At 36.7% G+C, this 14,278-nt stretch overlaps 1 protein-coding gene across 1 annotated transcript in view; it reads right to left on the reverse strand.

Moving 5' to 3' along the window:
* Positions 1 to 14,278, reverse strand: part of GMPS (guanine monophosphate synthase) — a 71,506-nt gene that overhangs the window by 12,492 nt on the left and 44,736 nt on the right. The window contains exons 6-11 of the mRNA XM_018048573.1: positions 8,696 to 8,889; positions 8,212 to 8,377; positions 6,054 to 6,205; positions 4,673 to 4,846; positions 3,265 to 3,370; positions 918 to 1,033 (exon numbers count right to left, since the gene is read on the reverse strand). Coding sequence (XP_017904062.1) covers positions 918 to 1,033; positions 3,265 to 3,370; positions 4,673 to 4,846; positions 6,054 to 6,205; positions 8,212 to 8,377; positions 8,696 to 8,889 — 908 coding nt within the window. The remainder of the gene's footprint in view (positions 1 to 917; positions 1,034 to 3,264; positions 3,371 to 4,672; positions 4,847 to 6,053; positions 6,206 to 8,211; positions 8,378 to 8,695; positions 8,890 to 14,278) is intronic.

Genomic DNA, 14,278 nt, shown 5'->3' on the forward strand with positions numbered 1-14,278 from the left:
ATTCAAATACTTTGTCTATCTCCTTCAGGATATACATTTAAGTTGGCGTTCTCATTTTGTCTTAACTTCTTCTAATCATATTTTCTCTTTGATGCTTTGTTCCAATTTCTGGATAATTCAAGTTCACTAACTCTCTCTCTAGCTCTTTTTAATTTCAGTTATTTTCATTTCTAGAACTTAGTTTTTTTTCAAAGCTCCCAGGCACTTTATATACCTTACATATCTTATTCTCATTAACAATTGCTTCTTTTAATTCTTTGTACTTTATATATGATTGCTAATTCCAGTATCTGAAGTACTTGAGGGTCGTCTTCTACTAGCTCTCATTCATTGTGCCTTATTTTTAGATGTATTGTGAGTTTTTTATTATAAGCTCATATTTGTTAAAGTCCTATTAATGGGGATTCTCTGAAGCCCAGATGAAGAGACTCCAAAGATAATTTACATTGCTTCTTTTCCGACACTCAAAAGCACTACCAACCAAACCCCACTTTAATACAGATTATAAATTTTAAGCACCAAATATACAGAAGAACTGAAGACTTCTCAATCATCCTCAGTTTGGAACTAAAATGATCTCCCTTACTTTCTCACAAGACGTATGAAAGGGTGTTTTAAAACACTTGATATCAAGTATTTTATTTTCAGGAATTCAAAGTATCTAATTTGTTAAAATATATAGAATAGCTGAAAAATATACAGAGTAGATGAAAAGAGAAGTCTGTATTTAAGAGCCTCTGTAGAATACTGTCTTCATAGTCATTTCCAAAGGCTAAATATCTCTGAATTTTCAAGTAACAAAACCCTAAGTAATTCATTGTAAATACTGAAATACAACAAGAATCCATTCAATTCCTTGTATTGATTAGCTGTATCTTTTTAAAGCTCCTATAATATACAAATTCAACACAAATTACCTTTTTAACACTTGCAGAAAAATCAGCTACTATTTTCAAAATATTGTTAGTTTCAGGAAAATCCTTACAAATATAAGGTTCTTCAGCACATATCACTCTGATTGCCAGTCCAGGACCTAAAGAAAGAGTACAATGATAATATAAATGTTATATTTAATATACAATCTTATTTTCTTTTTTCCTGGACAGAGTTTTTATTGGATGCTGCCCTTCCTGGGGGTGTGAGGAAGGAAGCCTACAAACGGGCACCTGAGACAGCCCCTCCAGCCAGCACTGGAGCGGCTGCCGGATCACGAGGGGGGGCCCAGGGTCGGCGGCAGTGATGAGCCCCTGGTGACCCACCGGCTCCGCTCCCTACTCCTCCTCCTGCGAGCTCTGCAGCAGCCGCTCCGCCTCCGTCAGCGTGCAGGCGCCAGGCCCGGGCTGTCGCTGGAGCCCTCATACTCGACCTAACCCCACTTTCAGGAGAGTCACTTATCCAGTGGCTTCGTGCACTGTAAGTGCCCATGTATAGCATCCAGTAAAGTGCAGCTGCCTTCTGTCTACTCATGAACACTACTCACCTCTCCCCTACCGGATATACCTTTAGCTCTGCGTCACAAGATACTGCTTTTATTGAAATATAATTGACATACACACTTTAGGGTTTTTAAAGTGTTTAACATGAAATGCAACTATTAGTTTCCCATACAACTCATCACTTTCAGAATGCTTCATTTCTCTTTGTATCAGTTATTTCCATCTCTTATTTTCATAGTACACGTATTAAGAACCTCAAAATTCTCTAATAATTATTTTTAATACACAATATATGTGCCAATCTATTTAAAACTACTTGCAGACACAATTCTTTGCCAACACACATTGGGACCGAACATCTCGAATACCAGAATTAAAGTTAGTAACATAAACAAGTGCTAATCTCTATGTGGGTCATTATCTTTGTAACACTATTTATGGAGGCAATAGGATAGTTAAGAGTAACCAGTACTGAGGTGGCCTTCGTGGGGCTACACTCCTGGTTCCAAATTCAGTCTGTGTAACTTTTGGCAAACTAGCCTCTGTCCCTAAATTCTCTCAACTGGACAACAGGATAACAGTAGTTATTATTGTGAGGATCAAATAACACAATATATACAAAATATTTACCAGAGTGCCTAGCTCATACTTGTACTAAAGAAATGTTAACTGTTTTTTTTAATTTGATTAGATCACTCTCAACTCATCACCTAATAACTGTAGTAGAGACATAGGAACTGAGGTAGAAGACTTGCCACGCTCAAGAACTCAAAACAAAAACAGGTTAAGACTTACTTACAGTCCTAATTAACAAATATCAGCTCTAATTATTAATGTTTTTATGACTACTTAAAAATGGAATATTTTCATTTGTTCACAAATGAGTTACATACAGCACTGTGAAAACAAATGGTTCATCCATTCAGACAAGTCAGTCAGGGGATAAGGGTTTCAAAGAACTGAGTTTTAAGTGCAAAGTGAAGTCACTCAGTCATGTCTGACTCTGCGATCCCATGGACTGTAGCATGCCAGGCTCCTCTGTCCATGGGGTTTTTTCCAGGCAAGAAACTGGAGTGGGTTGCCATTTCCTTCTCCAGGGGATCTTCCGGACCTAGGGATCAAACCTGAGTCTCCCACACTGCAGGAAGACTCTCTACCACCCGTAAAAGCAAAACTAAAAAGCAACAAAAAAATATGTACTACACTAAAACAAAACCAACTTATTTTATGTCATGTAAAGCAAAGGACTGACATTAAGGTAAGTGACAATGCACAAAGGCAGTGTGTCTTCTATGGGTGGTTTCAGCAGCAATGGGAAATATGGCACAATTCAGTTCCAGCTTTTAAAACACAACAGCAAAAAACTCCCTGCCTCCCTACAAGATGCAGGGCGAGGGGACAGTTCTGGGTTGCCACTGGTGAAGCATTCAGTTTGCTACTTTGCGTCACACTTCTCTTATTTCCAGTTAATTACTATCTGGAATACATCATGGTATAGTAGAAAGAACATAAAAACCCAAGTTCTGAGAATTGCATGGCAATGTTATTAAAATATTTCTTGGTTTTCTTATCTGATGGCAACATTACATGTCAACCTATTTCCACAAGGAGAATGCAACATTTACATACATATATAATAAAAAAATGAGTATTTAATAAAATGAAATATATACAGTAGGCACTAAAAAGAATGTTTATTCCCTACCCATCCTTTCCTTTTTTCCAAGTTACATAATCTCTAAGATGATAAACTACTTCAAAACATGTTTGAATTGATTCTCGTTCAACATGAAGACAATGGCAAACCAAACAGAACTCCATTTCTTACCTGGAAATGGATGCCTGGAAACTAACTCTTCTGGAAGTCCAAGTTCTCTGCCTAAGATTCTTACTTCATCCTTATGAAAATCTTTCAAAGGTTCTATTACTTTTCCCTACATGAGAGAAAAAGGCCAATTAATACAAATTATAATAGTAACCAAAATGACACGAAAAACAAAGAACAACAAATTACTCACTTTTCCTGTTGTCTTTTACCTTTAAAAATCATTTTTAAAACTTCATCTTTTAAAGTATTTCTTCCTTTGTCTTTTTAAGGAATTAGATATATCTCTTTGAGATACATTTTAAACACAAACCTTTTAAACAGACAAAAAGCAGAGAAAACCTACCCACATATCTCTGATCTAGTTCTCATTGTAATATAAGCCAATCAGAAAACATACTGGTGTTTAAAAATTAAAACTCTCCAAATGATACCATCAAGAAAGTGAAAAGACAACCCACAGAAGGCAAATCATGTATCTAATAACCAGTAACCAGACTACAGAATACATAAAGAACACATGCAATTCAACAATAAAAAGATAATAAGCCAATTTAAAAATGGGCAAAAGATCTGAATAGATTTTTCTCCAAAGATATACAAATAGCCAATAAGCACATAAAAGGTGACTGACACCGTTAGCCAATTAGGGAAATGCAAATCAAAACCACAATGAGATACCTACTACTTCTCATCTACTAGGATGCCTAAAATAATAAAAAGGGACAGGTAATTCACATCCATTAGGATGGCTACTTAAAAAAAAAAGAACAGAAAACAACAAGTGTTGGGCAATTTACAAATAAATAGGAAGCTTTTTGCACTACTGGTAGGATTTTAATATAGTATAGCTGCTGATGAGACATTAAGGAAGTTCCTCAAAAAAACTAAAAATAAAACTATCGTTAAGACTCAGATATCCCACTTCTTAGTACATATCCAAAAGAAATGAAAGCAGGGGCTCAAAGAGACATTTGCAAACCCATGTTTACAGCAGCACAGCAAAGTTCACAGCAACCAAAAAGTGGAAGTAATCCAAATGCCCATTGGTGATATGTGTATATACATACAATAGAAACCCTATCACAACATGGAAGAACCTTGAGGACTTACACTAAGTGAAATAAGCCAGTCACACAAAAAAAACAAAAACTATGATTCCCCCTCTAAGAGGCATTTAAAGCAGTCAAATTCATTGAAACAGAGTAGAATGGTAGATTATCAGGGGTTAGAGAGAGGGAGAAAAGGGTAGCTGTTGTTCAACAGGTACAGACTTTCAGTTTTGCAAAATGAAAAAGTTATGCAGATCTGTTTCACAACAATACAAATATACTGAAACTATTAAACTGTACACTTAAAAATGGTGAAGGAGGGAAAGAGGCTTTATGGTAAAGATTTCAAAAGCTTTTACCTCCTCTCTCAACTTTCTGATAAGTTCTGTGTCATTGTGATGGGTTTTGATGAGTTCAGCTTTGCCACTTGCAACAAGAGATGCACTTTCAATTAGATCAGGCCGTAAAGTACCTTGGGCAAGGAAAACCTCCTCTGGTTTCAAGTTCATTTCTCCAATTACTTCATTGGCAATCTATAATCAACAGGAGTAAAACAATCTTTTAAGGAACAAATTTTTTTTCAAGACAGCAAAATTTTATACTTTCAGCTAAATTTCTAAGAGTCCTTTTGCAGTGCTAATCAGGAGATGAAATTCACCAACCCTCAAATTAAACTCCTTTAAGGACAAATTCTGAAAGAGATGAGAATACCAGACCACCTGACCTGCCTCATGAGAAATCTGTATGCAGGTCAAGAAGCAACAGTTAGAACTGGACATGGAACAATAGACTGGTTCCAAATAGAAAAAGGAGTACGTCAAGGCTGTATATTGTCACCCTGCTTATTTAACTTATATGCATAGTACATGGGCTGGAGGAAGCACAAGCTGGAATGGGAGAAATATCGATAACCTCAGATATGCAGATGACACCACCCTTATGGCAGAAAGTGAAGAAGAACTAAAGAGCCTCTTGATGAAAGTGAAAGAGGAGAGTGAAAAAGTTGGCTTAAAGCTCAATATTCAGAAAACTAAGATCATGGCATCCGGTCCCATCACTTCATGACAAATAGATGGGAAAACAGTGGCTGACTTTTTTTTTCTGGGCTCCAAAATCACTATAGATGGTGATTGCAGTCATGAAATTAAAAGACACTTACTCCTTGGAAGGAAAGTTATGACCAACCTAAACGGCATATTAAAAAGCAGAGACGTTACTTTGTCAACAAAGGTCCGTCTAGTCAAAGCTATGGTTTTTTCAGTGGTCATGTACTGATGTGGGAGTTCGACTATAAAGACAGCTGAGTGCTGAAGAATTGATGCTTTTGAACTGTGGTGTTGGAGAAGACTCTTGAAGAGTCCCTTGGACTGCAAGGAGATCTAACCAGTCCATCCTAGAGGAAATCAACCCTGAATATTCATTGGAAGGACTGATGTTGAAGCTGAAACTCCAATACTTTGGCCACCTGATGTGAAGAACTGACTCATTGGAAAAGACTCTGATGCTAGGAAAGAGATCTATTCTTAAGCAATTAAAACAGCAGCCTGACAATGTAAGTACATGTTTTTTAAAACATAAAATAGTTTCTATTACTCAGTATAACAGCAAAACACAGTAAAACTCTTAGCCAAAAAAAGAATCAAAATTAGTCACAAAATTTGACTATTTGGTATAATGACAAGGAAAAAATACTAAAATTCACATTTAAAATAGTACACACTGAGACTATTTTAAAAGTACCTTAACAAAAGTATCCCCAATGATTTTTCTTTTCTCCTCAGGACTTGTAGTCATATTTAACGTTTTGCTAATTCTCTTTCGTGGAGTTCTGTCTTCATCTGATATTGGTAGAGTTGTTGTTCCATTGTAGAAAGAATGAGCAGCATTTATCACTGGGGAAGGGGAGAGAAGATATTTTAAACTAACAGATTTTTGAAAATAGTATGTAGTAGATCAACTACAAAAAAAAAAAAAAAAAAAAAAACCTATATGGATCCTCTGATTCTCCCCTTAAACTGCCTACATATTCCAGAACTACGAATGATTTATGACTAACAGAGTCCATATACGGGCACTCACTGAGTTTTGCTCCTTTGAGAATTCTGCGACATTTTACTATCTAGGACCATATTATGACAAATTATGCTAATCGCTTTCCCTCTATTCAGTGCTTCACCAGAGCAACAAGAAAAATCCCTCAAAGGGAGTCAAAGCAGCGGTACATATACAGAGATCAAAGTCCTTGGAACTGCAGTGACCAGTCCCCTAAAAAACTAATGTCTAAAAACATACTCTTAGTGATCCTTGGCTGTCCTTTTAAAGAGTAAAGTTAAAAAAAAAAAAAAAAAGGCTTCTCTACAAGATGCCAAAGCAGCTGGCTACTTCACTTTACTAAATTTGTAGGTCTTTCTCTCAAGCTGGTCAATTACCCACGGAAGACACCTCTAATTTCCTGTTTCTTAGCATTCTGATAGCCTGAATAGAGGAAGTGGCCAGTGGAGGGGAAGAGATATCATTCAGTACATAAGGCTTTTCCTTAATGTTACTGTTTTTAACATACAATCTTCCTTCCACTGTCAACTATGCCTGGTATTGACATGCCCAAGTCCAAAGCCTCTCTTGTTTAGCCTAGAGTCTAGAGAATAAATCCATGTATTCCGATGAAGGACAGCAGCAGCTATATTCCTGTTTAAAGGGAAAAGTAACTGCTTCTCAGACTTTGATCCAACATGTTCTAGGCTGACCCAGTGAGCAGGCCCTGTGAGGCAGCCAGTGTTCCCAATTCCTGAGCTTCCCCAAAGCCCTGCCTTTTGCTGGGCTTCCTTCCCGGAACCCTTCCCCAAGGTTCTGAGTCCTCCATCGTACCACCTCAGTTAACAAAGATGGATGCAAGTTTCTGTGGGGCTGAAACCAAACAATTCGGAGGGCCCTTTCAAGAAAAGGAATAACAAATCACGCAGGGCTAAGACAAACTACCCACTATACACAGAAACTACTGCAAGTCACAAATATAGCACCAAATCCAAACTAAATGTATCCGCAACTTGATGTTTTCTTAGCATAATTCCCAAATGCCTGCAGCCACTATAAAACCACCCAAAAGAGAGAAAGAGGAGAAAGACAAAGTAAATTAACTATAAATTATTAAAATACCTTACTTCAAACTTCATGTGTAACTATGAGAAGATACTGATAGGGTCATTTCCCAGATTTTGGGAAAGGCCTGGCTGGTGAGTAGTTCTAAAATTTAAGCTTCATTAGGTTATCAGAGAAAACCTATATAAACCATCTGCTTTCCACTTCCCAACATTTTGTTGAAACCATTAGACTGCTATTATCACCTCCTCTCTATTCCTCATCCTTCTGGCATTACACTTGTTTTATGCCTGTATTGTTATTTTAGTGATATTTCCAAAGAAGAAAGAAATAGACTTATTTTTACTTCATGTTTAACTATACAAGTCTTCATTTTACACTCAACTTTTTGGCATCAATTCCAATTAAGTCAATACACAGTTTATATCATTAAACTACTAATTTAATGTCACTATAACTATGGCTTACATCTTTTTTTATAAATGTGCAGATGATATCCATAAATGTAAAAGCAGTTAAGGCCTAAGAAGATGAATAGAAAGAACAGAATGGCGGCTGGAAAATGGTTACTTATTCATCTATATATAACATTAAGAGTAACCAGTTTTCAAAATTTATACTGTGGCCCCTCTTGAACCAGAAGTAATTACAATGTAAAACTAAAAAACATTTCAACCATAAGCTTACTGGGAAAACTGTACTTGATTACTGGGAAAACTCTACTTGGTTAATTTAATCACAAGCTAGATTTGATTAAACAAGTCCTGATATGTAAGTTAACTTTTCAGGAGTTCTTCAATACCTTTGACTTGAATTCCAAGCTTTTTGAGGCCCTCTTCAACAGACTGACTTTCTCGTTTTCTCATAAAGCCATTATCAATGTGCACAGCAATGACTTGATCTTGGTTCAAAGCACGATTTAACAAAGCTGTACAAACTGTTGAGTCTACTCCACCACTGAGTAAAACCTACGGGGTGAAATGAAAAGTCAAATTGAGTAAAATAAGCACAAAGATGGTAAGAGCTTAAATCACTACCTAAAAACACTGGGGAATTCCCTGGTGGTCCAGTGGTTAGGACTCACACATGCTCTCACTGCTAAGGGCTCAGGTTCAACCCCTGGTTTGTATTAAAGGTATGTATGGTAACTGAAAAAGCACTCTGAAACAGGGCAATTCAAAAACACCTATCACCCAGTCAAAATTTAAGGGCTATGCTAAGCAAGTCAACCTTGCGTCTAACATTACTGGCACAAAGTTTTAGACTCTCAGATGTAAACTGCTTACCAAAACTTTCGATGTGCCCACTCTCTCTTTGATCTCTCGAATGCACTCAATTTCTCTGTTCTGCACAGTGAAGGTCCCACTGCACCCAGCTATATCGTAGAGGAAATTCTTCAGTATTACTTTTCCATTTTCTGTAAGGCCAACTTCAGGGTGGAACTGGGCTCCATATAATTTTTTAGATTCATTTGCTATACCTTTATAGAGAAAATAATCATAAATAATTTTTTTCATATTGAAAATACTCAGCACCCACAGTAATTCCTCACAATTTCTTCCTCCATAAATGTGGAAACTGATTCAAATTAGTGGATTTTTAGCTATGGGGAAAAAAAATTTTCAAATAAAAACTACACTGCCATGATCTGGCTTTATAAGGTCTTCCTTCATATAGCAATTAATGAACTACATGGCTGTGACATCACTTCACAGTATCCTCACTTCTCCACACAGGTTACTGCAATCATTTTGTCTATTTAATGCAAGGGTAACTCAGTTTTAGATCTCAGTCTCATATGCCTTCAACACGCAATGTGCAGCTACCAATTTTCTATATTTGAAAATCCTCATACATTAAACCTATCAAAATATCCTAAGTGTTTCTTTCTTGCATACTATTAACCATGAATATAACTCCACTTACTTGACTAATGGGCTTCTGACAAATTATCATCTACATAGCAGTAAACAATAGGCTAGGTGTTTAACATGTACATGTACTACCCGCTGTCTATGGCTCTGAGATATCAAGAAACTGGCTTGCTAAACTCCCAAACTTACACTCATTCTCCTCTTCTAGGGAAGCTCACACTTTCTTTACTTGGCTTCTCAGATACCACTCTCCTGGTTCATTCCTTATTTCACTGTCTAATGCTGAACCTTCTTTGTTGGTTCCTCGTCTTATCCATCTCTACACGTGAAAGTCAACCAATATTCAGTCCTTAAATTTCTCATCTATACATGCTGAATGATTCCAAACTCTCATGACCTTGAATGTTACCTATATGTTGGTATACCCCTGAATTTATCCCTCTAGTCCAGTTTTCTCTTCTACAGTCCTACTCAAAAATATATAAAACTGCCTATTCACACCTTCATTTCAATGTTTAATAAGAAACCTTAAATTTAATATGCAAACCCAAATTACTTCATTCTTTCACATCAGGTAAACAGAAACCATCATCTCGTTGCTCAGGCTGAAACACTTGGAAGTTAAAATTGGACTCTATTCTCTCCTTCCCACTCCACAGCAAATCCTTTGTTTCTGCCTTCAAAAGAGACCAGAACCCAGTCTAACTTCTGGTTTTCAGTCCAGCATATGTAAGAAGCTAGAAGATACCACTATGTTCTAACAACAAATAAAAAGCTGATCAAATACCCTTAGAGAGACTGACAGGTAAATACAGAGAATCACAACTTACTGGAGAACTCCATGACTGCAAACCTCTATAGGCACCATTGCTGAGGTAGGGAAACTTGAACTACAATTGATATCACTGGAGGCTCAGCATGGACAAACCTGAGAGATAAAATGTCCAGGAAGACCCAGTCATTTGGGATCCCCACACTCTCCAGTAGCTTGACTAAGTTCTCACAGTGAATATTAGAGGAAAATCCCCTTGTGCTTCCAAAAGGGGAGGGAAAAAGAAAACATTTTGAAATACACCAAGCCATTCTTTTCTTCTTAATAAGGCTTCTACTCTCAGGAGAAACTATTTAACCAGTCTAATATGACAGGGTTTTATCAGAACCAAACTGACTTGGGAGAAAAGAAAACACCCAACCCTAGCCCATTCTAGTCCTCCTGTCCCATGTAACAGTGGGAAACACTGAAAACACTCATGAAATCTACAGCCCAGAGCCACAGGTTCACTAAGACTGAGACCTGCTCATAGGCCACAGAACACTCTCCCTTTCCCCAACACCTTGCCTTCTATAGCGATTCCTTGTACCCAGTACATCATGTCAAGCTAGCAAGAAAAAAGTACAAGAGACACTAAAAGGGAAAAAATAGGTTTGAAGAGATAGATCAAGTGTTAGAAGAGACTCAGATACTGCAGAGATATTGGAATTATCAGCTTGGGAATTTAAAATAAGTATTATGAAGGAGCTAAGGGCTCACATGGGTAAAGTAGAATATGCAAGAAGAACTGGGCATGTAAGCAGAGAGTTGGAAATTCTCCAAGGGACCAAAATGATTCAAGGGATCAAAAACACTATAACAGAAATGAAGAATGTCTTTGATGGGCTTATCAACAGACTGGACATGGCTTGAGAAATACTCTCTAAGCTAGGAGATAACTCAATAAAAATGGCTCACACTGAAAACTGAAAAGAAAAAAACACTGGAAAAAAAAAAACAAAAAACAGAACATCCAGGAACTGTGACACAAGTACAAATAACATAAACAATGGATCTTCTAGAAGAAAGAGAAAGAGGAACAGAATACTTAAAACCATAATGAATGAGAATTTCCCCTGAAATTAATATAAGACACCAAACTAACCCAGGAAGCTCAGAAAACACTGAGCAGCATAAATACAAAAAGAAAAAACATTACACCTAGGCATATGATTTACAAACTACAGACAACCAAAGAAAAGACAGTTTGAAAGAAGCCGGGGGCGGGGGGTGGGGGAGGGAAGCCTCATTTATAGAGGAGGAAAGATAAGAATTATTGATACGACCAACTGACTGGAAACCAGGGAAGTGAGAGTAGACCGAAATAAGTAAAATGTGGAAAGAAATACATATTCTTCTCGAGCAGAGTTGGAACATTCTCCAGAATAAACCACCTTTGGCCACAAAACAAGTCATACTAAATTCAAGAAGACTGAAATGATAATCAAGTATCTTTTCTGACCACAATGGTGGAAGTAGAAATTACAAGAAGAAAACTGGAAAATTTACAAATATGTGACAATTAAACTACATGCTCCTGAGAAACTAACAGGTCAAAGAAGGAACCAAGAGACCAATTTTAAAATCTTGAGACAAAGAAAAATGAAAACCAAACAACCAAAACTTACAGTATATGCCAAAAGCAATTCTAAGGGGGAAGTTCACAGAGATAAATGCCCACATCCAAAAAAAGGTCAGGCCTTAAACAACCTAATAACTTCAAAGAACTAGAAAAAAGAAGAGGAACTAAGCCCAAAGTTAATGAAGATCAGAGCAGAAATAAATAGACAAATGATGATTTTTAAAAAGATGAAAATAAGAGTTAGTTTTCTGAACAGATAGATAAACCTCTAGCCAGACTTCCCAAGAAAAAGAGAGAACTCAAAATTAGAAATGAAAAGGGAGACATTACAACAGATACCACACAAATACTATGAACAATTATACACCAACAAACTGAAAAACTTTAGAAGAAATGGGTACATTCCTAGACACACGTAACTTACCAAGACTAAATCATGAAGCAACAGAAAATCTGAATGGACTCATTTTAAGTAAGGAGATTGAATCAATAATCAAATACCTCCCCAAAGGTTGCAAAACCAGATGCCTTTACCAGTGAGTTCTACCAAACATTTAAAGAAGAACTAATAAACAACTCATGAGAAATAGAAGGAGAAGGAACACTTCCAAACACATTATATGAGACTAGCAATATTCTGATACAACAGCCACACAAGAAAAGACTACCAAAAAAAAAAAATTATAGGCCAATTTCTCTGATAAACCATGTTGCAAAAATCCTCAACAATAAATTAGCAAATCAAATACAATACATTAAAAAGATCATACACCATAACAAGTGGGATTTATTCCAGGGATGCAGGGATAGTCTAACATCTGCCAATCAATGTGATATACCATATTAACGAAATGAAGGATAAAAATAATATGGTCATCTCAATAGACACAGAAAAAGCAATGGATAAAATTCAACATCACACATGATAAAAACTCTCAACAAACTGGGTACAGAAGGAACATACCTCAATATAATAAAGGCCATATACAATGAGCCCACAGTTAACCTACTCAGTGATGAAAAACTTTTCCTCTAAGATCAGGAACAAGTCAAGAATTCAACAAAGTACTGGAAGTCCAAGCCAGACCAGTCAGGCCAGAAAAAGAAATAAAATTATCCAAATTAAAAGTAATAAGTAAACTGTCTCTATTTGCAGATGACACAACACTGGATCTAGAAAAACCTAGAGACTCTACTAAAATGCCGTTAGAACTAATTATTTCAGCAAGATTGCAGGATACATAATCAACATTCATAAATCTACTCTCTGTGTAACAACAAACTATCAGCCGAAGAAATTAAGAAAACACTGCCATCAACAAATTCAAAAAGAATAAAACACTTAGGAATAAATTTAACCAAAAAAGGTGAAAGATCTGTACACTGAACACTGTAAGACCTTGATGAAAGAAACTGAAGAAGGCACAAATAAAAAGATATTCCATGTTCATGGATTAGATGAATTACTAATACATTGTTAAAATGTCAATTCTAGGGACTTTGCTGGCAGTCCAGCAGTCAAGACTTCACCTTTCAGTGCAGGAAGTGTGTGCCGCTTTGATCCTTGGTCAGGGAGATAAGATCCCACATACATCTTGTGGCCAAAAAAACCCAAAAGTAATGTAACAAATTCAATAAAGACTTTAAAAATGGTCCACATCAAAAAAAAAGAAAAAAAAAAGGTATTTTTAAAAAAGTCAGTTCTACCCAAAGTAATCTACAGATTCAATTCAACCTCTATCAAAAATGGAAGGTACAAATGTGGTGACCTAGGGGTGAGGGAACAAGGGACTAGGGAGAGATGATTAAAGGGTACAAATTCTTGATTTTAAGATGAATAAGGTCTGAGGACCTAATGTATAATAAATATGGTAATTATAGCTGATGGCAAATTTCAGTGATCCAATACAGTGTTGAGAGCAGAATTTAAATGTTCTTACCCCAAAAAAAGTAAATATAGTTGACCCTTGAACAATTCAAGGGTTAGTTACCTACCCTCAGTGCAGTCAAAAATCTGTGCATAACTTTACAGTCAGGCCTCTGGATCTGCAGTTCCATATCCACGGTTTCAACCAACCCAGATCATGTAGTACTGAAGCACATATTTAGTGCAAAAATCCACATATAAGGTGACCCGCACAGTTCAAAACTGTGTTGTTCAAGGATCAACTGTATGTGAGTTGATGGATAGGTTAATTAACTCAATGGGGAAAAATCTTTTCATAATGTATATCAGGGGACTTCCCTGGTGGCTCAGACAGTAAAGCATCTGCCTACAATGCGGGAGACCCGGGTTCAATCCCTGGGTTCGGGAAGATCTCCTAGAGAAGGAAATGGCAACCCACTGCAGTACTGTTGCCTGGAAAATCCCATGGACAGAAGAGCCTGGTACGCTACAGTCCATGGGGACGCAAAGAGGCAGACATGACTGAGCAACTTCACTTTATCAAATAAATCATCACATTGCACACTTCAAATATTTTACAATTTTGCTGATTATACCTCAATAAAGCTAAAAAAGTTAATTTTTAAAAAAATGTTGGGGGAAAAAAACCACCAACCTAGAATTCTGTGCCTTGAGAAATTATCCTCCAAAAAGTTC

Source organism: Capra hircus, chromosome 1, assembly GCF_001704415.2.
Source record: "Capra hircus breed San Clemente chromosome 1, ASM170441v1, whole genome shotgun sequence".
Taxonomy (NCBI): Eukaryota; Metazoa; Chordata; class Mammalia; order Artiodactyla; family Bovidae; genus Capra; species Capra hircus.